The sequence below is a fragment of the Mesocricetus auratus genome, unplaced genomic scaffold, assembly GCF_017639785.1.
Source record: "Mesocricetus auratus isolate SY011 unplaced genomic scaffold, BCM_Maur_2.0 Super-Scaffold_100172, whole genome shotgun sequence".
In the NCBI taxonomy this organism is placed as follows: Eukaryota; Metazoa; Chordata; class Mammalia; order Rodentia; family Cricetidae; genus Mesocricetus; species Mesocricetus auratus.
In genome coordinates this window covers 425,251-434,365 of record NW_024429253.1, presented here as the reverse complement: position 1 = coordinate 434,365, position 9,115 = coordinate 425,251, and the positions used below count along the sequence as shown (strand labels likewise).

Below are 9,115 nucleotides of genomic sequence, written 5' to 3'. Positions count from 1 at the left end.
GAGAAACCCTGTCTAGAAAAACCAAGAAAACCAAACCAAACCAAAACAACAACAGAAAAAAAAGATACACTGCAAAATAAACCCTCAGCTGTATTGTCGAGCCATAGGTGGAAAAATAGCCCAAGGCTTTCAAATACTTCTGGATTGTTTAGAGGTTTTTTGTTTTTTTGTTTTTGTCTGTTTTTTATGGTAAATTTCACTATTGTGTTTAAGAAAAACATTATAACACTTAACTGGCATGAGAGATGTCATGATCGAGAAAGTGTTTTTTGCAGGATGAGGCTCATCCTTTGCATGCTGACCCCCATGGTTTTCCCAAACATGAAACACTGGCTGCATGTTTTGTGGCAGTGGAGAACTACATTCACACGTTCCTCTGAAAAGAAGAAAAGAAAGACTAAGAAAAAAGTCACAAAATCCCAGTTGCAATGGTCCAGACAGACATTTTCAGGCTTTCCTACCAGCCTAGATTGATGGTGCTGGCCATCTTGGTTCGAATCCCGACCCCCCTTGGTCCTCAGAGCACAGCAGGTTGGCTAAGGGCCCTTGCTCTGGACGGAGGATGCTGGCCGGGCCTTGTGCTTCAGGCACCTGGACTTCTGATGGGACTGACATGGTTGGAGAGGGCCAGAGAGCAGCACCAGGCCGGGGCTGGGCCCTACACAGGTATTCTGTTCTGTCATCTGCCCACTCTCCTGATTAAAGAACTGAGACCCAGAAATGTGGAAGAATCCGGATAACTTATGTAGGTAAGGCCCAGGAGGGATGAAAATCCCTTCTCACTTGCCTCACTGTCCACTGCAGTCTCGGAACACCCCGTATAGATTAGCAACACGAAAGCTGCCCCACCCCGCTCCCTGCTCACACACGCTGCACAGCCAAGCCGTGTTTACTGGCTGAGTGGCACCTAGCCCTCCTTTGCCCACTCAGCTGCAAGCCACGTGGAGGTAAGGAGCACCGCCTCACTGCTTTTCCTTTGGGGTCTAGCGGGGTGACTGACTCAGGAGCCACGCTATAGTGGGTGAAAAACTAATTAGTCTCCAGTTCTCAGGACACTTCCCTCGTCTCAGCACACCAAAGTGACCTGCTGCCCGACCGTTCCTCTCGGTGCCACAGCGGGTAGCTGGTCACGGCACCTCACAGCCTCTCTGTGTGAGAGACAGGCGAGCCCAGTTGGAAGAGTCCGTGTTTGAATCTCAGTATTTGTCACTCTCCTCGTGCACTGGGCCTGGCTGCCTCCCTCTTAGAGCCCTAGAGTTTAAGACAAGAACTTTCACCTCTCCCTGGAAGGGCTTCCCAGGCGCCTTTCCCTTATCTGACGGTGGCTGACCCTTCTTATCATTTGGGTCCCTTTTCAAAGGTCGCTTCTTTGGAACACCTCGGACTCCTCCCGGGTAACATGGCTTTACACTCCCTGCTGGTTTCTTCCATTTCTTCTAGTGCAGATGGTTTCTACCTTTCCCATTTCGGCCTCTGCCTATTTGTGTGTAAGATCGGAGCGTGGAGACCCCAGCTGTGCTCTGCTTAGTGTTGTTATCTGTGAGTTTAGGATGGGGCTTGTCTTATCATACCCAAAGATAGAAAGGAATATGCTAGAGGTTACTAATTAGTGCCAGAACCTAGAACAGAAAGCATCCAAGGTTGAGTGGACTAGGGCTGATTTTGGTCAGCTGACCACAACCTTGGGGGTGCCAGATCTTCCCTCTAAGGCCTGTTTCTCTACTAGAAATGAATGCTGAGATGAAGTAATCATGAACACCATATAATAACCATCTTCTAGAATTAGCACCCCTCTCGTCGCCAGAAATAACGCCTTCGATACAGCATCCGCACCCCCAGAGACACAGGTAAATCGCCCCGAAAGCCGCAGAAGGAGAAAACTACAACACCCATGGGGCTCCGCGCAGCGCCTGCGCATGGTGATCAGTCCGCGAGACCTTGTGCGCCACCTAGTGGTAGTATGGAGAAGCGCTCCGCTCGGATCCCCGTGGGGCGGGGGACCCGCGGCGCACGCAGTCGGGATATTCGGCTGCAGCCGCGAAGCCGGGGGCCAGGAGCCGGAGCAGGAGCGGCGGCCGGGATCGCAGCCCGCGGGGTCCGCCGCAGCCATGGGCAACCGCGGCATGGAAGACCTCATCCCTCTGGTCAACCGGCTACAGGACGCCTTCTCCGCCATCGGCCAGAACGCGGACCTCGACCTGCCGCAGATAGCCGTGGTGGGCGGCCAGAGCGCCGGCAAGAGCTCGGTGCTGGAGAATTTCGTGGGCAGGTAGGAGCGGGGCGGACTCCCGCGCTCTGGTGCCCAGGGTCCCCGGGCTCCGACGGTCTGGTCGCTGCCCTGAGGATGGAGCGCCCCCGCCCCCCACCCGATCCCCGGGGTCCGCAGCGACCCCGTCAGACCACGGACATCGGTGGAGCACCCCACACACGCCCCCTTCTTCATCCCATCCCCCGCAGGGCGACCCTGGCAGAGGGTTGTCCTTGATCGCCAATCCCGCACCCTGGGGGCCCGCATTACTCAGCGCCTCGCTGGGAGCGGATAGCACCCGGAGGGCAGTGTCCCCTTCCCACCCTAGGCTCCACGGAGCCGGCTCTGCCCCCGAGGGAATTTCTGGTCGTGACAGGGGACAGCCCCCTCCTTCAGTCCCTAGAAAAGGACGCAGCCCCGTGGGCATCAGGGACCAGGCACAGCCTCCCCCTTCGCACACGCACACGCGCGCGCGCACACACTCACACACACACTCAGACACACACACACACACACACACACACACACACACACACACACACACCTCTGCGGCTCCCGCCGCCATCGGTGCGCAGAGCGGCGGAAGGGGGAGGCGCGGGCTGCGGGGCGAAGAAGGGAAGGGGGAGGGAGGAGAAGCGGCTAGGAAGCCTTTGCGGAACAGCCGGCCCCTGGCTTCGCCGCCCCCGGGGTGGGGGCCGCCTGTCAGTGTCCTCCTCCCCTGGCCTGGTAGAAAGGTTGTGATGGAGAGAGAAGGCGGCAGAGGGCAGCGATGACTAAGTCCGGGAGGCAGGATGGCGGGGAGGTGGAGGGTGGTGAGCCATCGCAGAACCTAATCCTCCCCTGGCCTCTGATCCCACAAGGCGCTGGGAAAGCCAGGTGGCAGAGGGGACGAGGGCAGCCTTAGAGACAAAGGGTCTTGAACTTAGGGGGACAGGCGGGGTCGTGACCCCCCCCAGGCTCCCTTTGAGCAAGGGAAGACAGAGATGGCATTTCCGGTTCTTAGAAAGAGTAGACCGTTCTATGAGTTCAGGAACAAGATGGGGAGGGGGCTGCCGGACAGAGGGAGGGGACAGGAGCATTGACTTTCATCCCTCACCTGCACGGCTCCCTCTCTGATCTTTCTAGAAAATCTTGCTTTCTTGCAATGACCTTCATGGCTAAGGAGATGATTGCATGAGGGAGAGGGAAGCAGGAGGCCCCTCCTTTCAGAGGAACGGGAATTCTGTGGGGTGACATCTGGGTCTAAGTCAGGTTCTGCTGGGAAACCTTGGGCAAGTCACTTGCCTTTACCAACCATCTGTGTGATATGGCGGTGCCAACCCTCACAGGTCCCCAGAAGCCCCACTGCAAACCCACCCTGAAGGCAGGGAGGGGACGGGAGTAGAGTCATGTATTCGACAGTGGAAGTGGCTGTGTCAGACCTGTCAGCAGAGAGAGGCAGCTGTCTCTGGATCACGTGACCCCAGAGCTGCAGACTCCAGCAAGAATCCATACAGATGAGCCCCTTCCCTAGGGTCCAGCCATCACTTCACTGTTTATAGACCATAGTCCCAGCTCACACGCTGAGCCGTCTGGACTGCTGTGAGGCAGACTGGGCTCTGGTCAGGGGGTGCAGACGGGAGACTCACAGAGCTCCCCCCATGCCATAGCCCCAGTGAAGCGGACACCTTATAGAGGGCCAGCTGAGCTTAGATGCCTTCTTAACTCGAGGTCACACATTCCAGAAGGGTAATTCCTGTCAAACTGCGTCTTGACCCTACATGGGTCATGGGGATTCACTGGAGCGTAGATACCTGGTTTCCCCGCGTGTGGGATGGAGACCCTGGAAACTCACCTTGACCTCCTAAAAGGGTATGAAAGCCATTCACTAAACCCGTGGAAGAGAGTCACTGAGGCGCTCTGAGAGTCTGTTAAGCTGGGGACCTGTCCACGCGCTCCTGCCGTGGGAGTGCAGCAGGGTGGCCCAGGCCTCGGCAGACACACAGCTGTTCACCTGTCAGGTGGCAGCATGAGGCCTGGACCCTGTCCTTTGTACCCAGTGCCCTCGGCCACGGCTCCGGGAGGAGGGTGTAGAGGAGTGTCCAGATGCAGGCGTGGGGTGGAGGGGGACTGCTCCCCGATTGCAGGAGCAAGTAAGAAGCAGCACTGACCCCTAAAACCAGTACAGAGGCCAGGACTGGGGCATGAGAGGCAGAACTAGAGGTGAGGCTGGGTCCCAGCCAGCCCTACCTGTGCCTTCTTGGGTTCCTGATCTCTGCCTAGCTCTGGGTCCCCGGACCCGTGAGCATGGAAACAAGAGCTCTTTCTCCTGGGGCTCCCAGAGCGCCAACCCCCATGGAGAGGAAGTGGAAAACTCCCTGGAGGAAACAAGCGAATCCAGGCCAGCCAGGCTCCCAGGCACCTAGGAGGACCCAGCGTCAGCTCCCCAATGGAGGTGACCGAGCAGCTGTCCAGGACACTGCCAGGGTTTGTTTGGGTCTGTGCTATTGCCTTTACTTCCCTTTCCAGACGGGAGAAACTGAGGCCCGTTCATTCAGTCCTCCAGCAGTCCTGGGAGGGCCCATGGTGGTCACACGAGATAGTCTCAGTCTTAGTGTTCCGGAGGGGAAACGGAGACAACTGAAGGGTGTGGCCAGCGTCCTGGAGGAAGCAGAGCTGATTTCCACATGGAGAGCTCTGGAGGTCTCAGAGGAAGGGCACACTTAGGAGAACCAAGCAGGGCCAAGCTGGGGGAGAAGCTGGGGGGGAGATTCCTGACCATGCAAAGGGCCCAGGGCAGGAAAGAGTCAGCTTGGAACACAAACAGGTACCAGCATGGCTGGCATTTGCCCAGGCGGGAATGATGCGCCGCAGGGCCTGCGTCTGTGAGGCCTTAGGTCACTGTCAGGAGGTCAGCTTACTTCCTCGTCCTTGGAGGACGACTTGAGATGATTCTGGCAAATGTGTGCCAGGGAGGAGGCGAGGGGGAGCACTGAGGAGGCTCCTACGGGGATATCGAAGAATGTGGGCGCAGATCTGTCTGGGGCAGGTCGCACCGGTTGATTGACAGGCGCGGGAGTGGGAGGGGCTGAGAGGGAATCAAGGGTGACTTTGGGGTCAGGGTTGATGATCAGGGGTCTGGGAGCACCAACCTCAGAGGACAGTGGGGGGGGTGGATAGGTTCTAGGCAGCGAGGATTCAGTCTTGAGCGTATTAAGCCAGAGGTGTTGGGGAACTGGGGAGAGGGCACATGAGAATTGTAAATTTGGAAGCTGTCAGTGTAGACACGGGATTTAAGCCCGAGAGAGAGCTGCAATCATACAGGGGTAGTGCTGGAGGAGAGTCCCTGGCCCTGTTACGGTGGGGCCACCTCCATGCCCTCTCTCCCAGCGTTCCGACAGGGTAGCATGGCAGGTAAGCATTTGCCTGCGGCCGGGGGAGGGGGAGAACAGTGGGTATGTGGCAACCCCACAGCCCCAGGCGTCTTGCTCTATCCCTGGCTATCTGCTGTTTTCCTGTCTATAAAATGGGGACAGTAACATGGCCCCTGGGAGACTTTGTGGAGGGTTGAAGGAATGCAGGTGTAGCAGGGACGTGTCTCCCCATCCGGTTGGGGCACGGGTGGTAAATGGGCCCCTGTCCAGAACCCAGCGGTCAGCAGGGAGGAGACGAAGGTGACTCTCCCTACTCCGCAGCCTCGGCCTCCATTGCCCTTCTCTGCCTTGGGCTCCACTTTCCCACGGGAGCCTGGCCACCCCTCTGCGTTCAGACTGTACTCTCCCCCAGGCACTTTCCTACAGCGCCCATTTCTCAGAGTTGGAGACTGAAGTTGAAGAAAGTGAGGGGATGTAACTGCCGTCCGGGACAAGGAGTCCCTGGGATCCCTGGCCTGGCCCTTAGGAAGTGGCATTAAGGCTTTCCTGGGTAAAACTAAATAGCCTGAGAAGCCGGAGGAAGAATGAGCCGTTCTAGGTAGGGGACAGCCACCAAGCTCCCCCCTCCCTGTCCCACCCCCATGGTCTCCTGGGAGCACTCCCTGCCTGTGGGCCCACAGCCTGGGCTGGTCTCAGCCGGGGCCACCTTCCCCCACCCTTGCCACCCAGCGGCCAGAGGAGCTAATGATGGAAAGTGACCCTGGTAGACCGCATTTGAACCCCATTTGATCCCGGCGCCAGGAGAGTAGAGTTTCCCGGGCTTGGATGGGGTCAGCGGGTGGGAGCCCTGGCTTGTCGGGTAGCAGCGAGTATTCAGGTAGGACATGGGTGCGGGGAGCCAGGTGTGGGCACAGTGTTGTCAGGCGTGGGCGGGAACAGAACCACAGGCCCACGTGCCATGTGTCTGGGATTGCTATTATAAAGCAGGGCCAGGCTGCTGAAGGCAGTACGTTCTGCCCTTGGCAAGCCCACCCAGCGTGGAGGCAGGTGGCCCCTCTCTCAGACTGCCCCGTCCCTTCTCATTCCCCACATGTAAACTCCATAACTGGCATATTATCTATGGCTCCAGAAAGGACCTCTTTCTTGGCAACTCCTAGAATGAGGGCCATTGCCCCAGGACCTTGGAGACATTGATCCACAGGCATGATGATGTCCAGGGTCGGGGCCGCTATTTATCTCACCAAAGGACAGGGTGGCTTATTTATTGTCTTTGAGAAACGGATAACCAGTGGCAGGAAAAGTGAGCTATCATCTCAGGCTTTCAGAATGGCTCAGAGAAGGTGAGGGTCTTGCCTGAAGTCACACAGCAATGGAATCAAAGACAGGAGAGGAACCAACAGATCTGCTGCTTCTAGACTAGACATTCCCATGTGCCTGTCCACACCCCACACCCGCCCATTGTACAGCCCCATCTCCATCCCTCTCCCTCTGGGTGTCTCTGATTCTTACCCCTTCTGAGATTGAAGTCTGAGGACCAAGGAAGCTTCATAGATCATACTAGAGGCTTGGAATTTCTGCAGGCAACAAGGAGAGGCAGTTAGGCTTGGCAGGTGCTTAGGGCGTATCCCTGAGTGGTAAATGCCTGGACAGAGGCCCCAGAGTTCGGTCCCCAAGCCTCACAAAATCAGCTACCAGAGTGGTGACCTCTTACTGCCCTGAATCTGTTCTTGGTCTACCAACAGGGAACTCTATACTGCTCCCCCTCCTGATCGCCTCTAGCTGAAGCCTTCTTTGGACCCTGTCCCCTCAAAACTGAGCCCCAGATCCCCAGCTGAGGCCTGGTGGCCTGACTACCTTCAGCCAGTCCACACTGGTCCCCACTAGCATGGCAGTTTGTGGAGGAAATGGTTGAAGTCTCTCTGACATGGTTTGTCTTCTCTGCTCTCCTGTCCCCATCTCCCTCACCGGCTCCGACCTCCAAGTCCCTTCAGCCTGCCCCTCCCCGATGCCCTCCCTGATGCTCCAGCTCCTCGCACTGGCCCTGCTCCATGTGTGGGGTGGGGCTCTGTTTCCCCCCCAAGTACAGAAGAAAGGAGGTGGACGCGGCTGGCAGACAGCAGCCACAGCGTCTATTTAGAGCCTTGCTATTCTTTTCTCCCCGGGCCCCCATGCACCTGGCCTTAGCAGCCAAGGAGGCCAGGCTAGAATGGGGAGGGAAATCGTAGGCAAGCAGTTCTCACCTGCCTGAGCCCCAGCACTTCTGCAGAGCACATAGCCAGACGAGGGCCAGCTTTTGAGGGTCCCCATGGGCTCCCTCAGTTAGGTCCTTCCACAGCCAGGCTCTCAGGGCATCATCTCAAGAACCCTAGAGCTGCTGCGCTGAGTCCCATTTCACTGACAGGAAACTGAGGCTCTGGCAGGGACACACTCCTGGAGGTGAAGATGGGGCTTTCTCCTCACGCTGCTGCAGCAGGAAATACCAACCCAGGGGCTGTTCCAGGTGTCTTGGGAGATGTCCCTGAGGGCCTGTGGGAGCCTAAGTGGGAGTCCAGATGAGGGTCATGTGACTTCTGCCCTCTGAGCCTCAACTTTCCTTCCCCCGGGAGACGTAGAAACTGATCACAGCGCCTCAGCCAACCATAGCAGCAGCCGCTCAAGAAGACAGAGGCTTGCTTAAACAGCCTGCTGCTGTGTGATTTATGCACCATAAAACCCACCCGTTTGAAATGCAATGATTTTTAGTGTATTTACAGAGTTCTGCAACCATCATCATAAACTAATTTTAGAATATTCCCATCACCCCAAAAAGAAATCCCAGGATGTCACAGATTTTCAAGGCTCCAGCAGAGTATGGGCAACAGTCAGCAGCCACCGGTGCTAGCAATGGTTACGGTGGCCATCCCCAGGGGCTGGGACAACTATTGTACTTTACCTTGTAAAATAGTTTATGTATCCATCTCCTGAATTTTTTCAAATGGAGAAAAAAATTTTAAGACAGCAACCAGGGACTCTTGCCAGGCAGTGGTGGTGCACGCCTTTAATCCCAGCACTCGGGAGGCAGAGGCAGGCGGATCTCTGTGAGTTCCAGACCAGCCTGGTCTACAGAGTGAGTTCCAGGATAGCCAGGGCTGTTACACAAGACAGGGACTCTTTGCACAGCCCTGGCTGTCCTGGAACTCATGCTGTAGTACAGGCCAGCCTTAAATTCACAGTGATCCACCTGCCTCTGCCTCCCAGATGGGGTCGGATTCCCTGGAACTGGAGTTACAGATGGCTGTGAACTGCCGTGTTGATGCTAGGAATTGAACCCAGGTCCTCTAGAAGAACAACCAGTGCTTTTAACTGCTGAACCATCTCTCCAGTCCAAAATCTTAATTCTTTTAATTAGATGAAAAAAAGGAACTATTTCCTTTTTGAAAACATAACTTCCACTAGGTGGTGGTGGCACATATCATCAATCCCAGCACTTGGGAGGCAGAGCCAAGTGGATCTCTGTGAGTTCGAAGCCAGCCTG

At 56.4% G+C, this 9,115-nt stretch overlaps 1 protein-coding gene and 1 pseudogene across 20 annotated transcripts in view; both read left to right on the top strand.

Annotated features, from left to right (window-relative positions):
* Nucleotides 1–225: 225 nt before the first annotated feature.
* LOC121136463 lies at nt 226–379 on the top strand (annotated as a pseudogene).
* Nucleotides 380–2,001: 1,622 nt separating this feature from the next.
* The window catches only part of Dnm1 (dynamin 1), a 45,453-nt gene continuing 38,339 nt past the window's right edge, over nt 2,002–9,115 (top strand). For 12 of the 20 annotated variants that reach the window (XR_005873523.1, XR_005873522.1, XR_005873521.1 and 9 more), the window contains exon 1: nt 2,004–2,269. Coding sequence is in view for 14 of the 20 variants with exons in the window: in XM_040736932.1 (XP_040592866.1) it covers nt 2,109–2,269 (161 nt within the window). In the remaining 6 variants the exon portion in view is untranslated. Of the gene's footprint in view, nt 2,270–9,115 lie in introns of all 20 variants that reach the window. The other 8 variants (XM_040736935.1, XM_040736933.1, XM_040736931.1 and 5 more) reach the window with 2 other exon arrangements.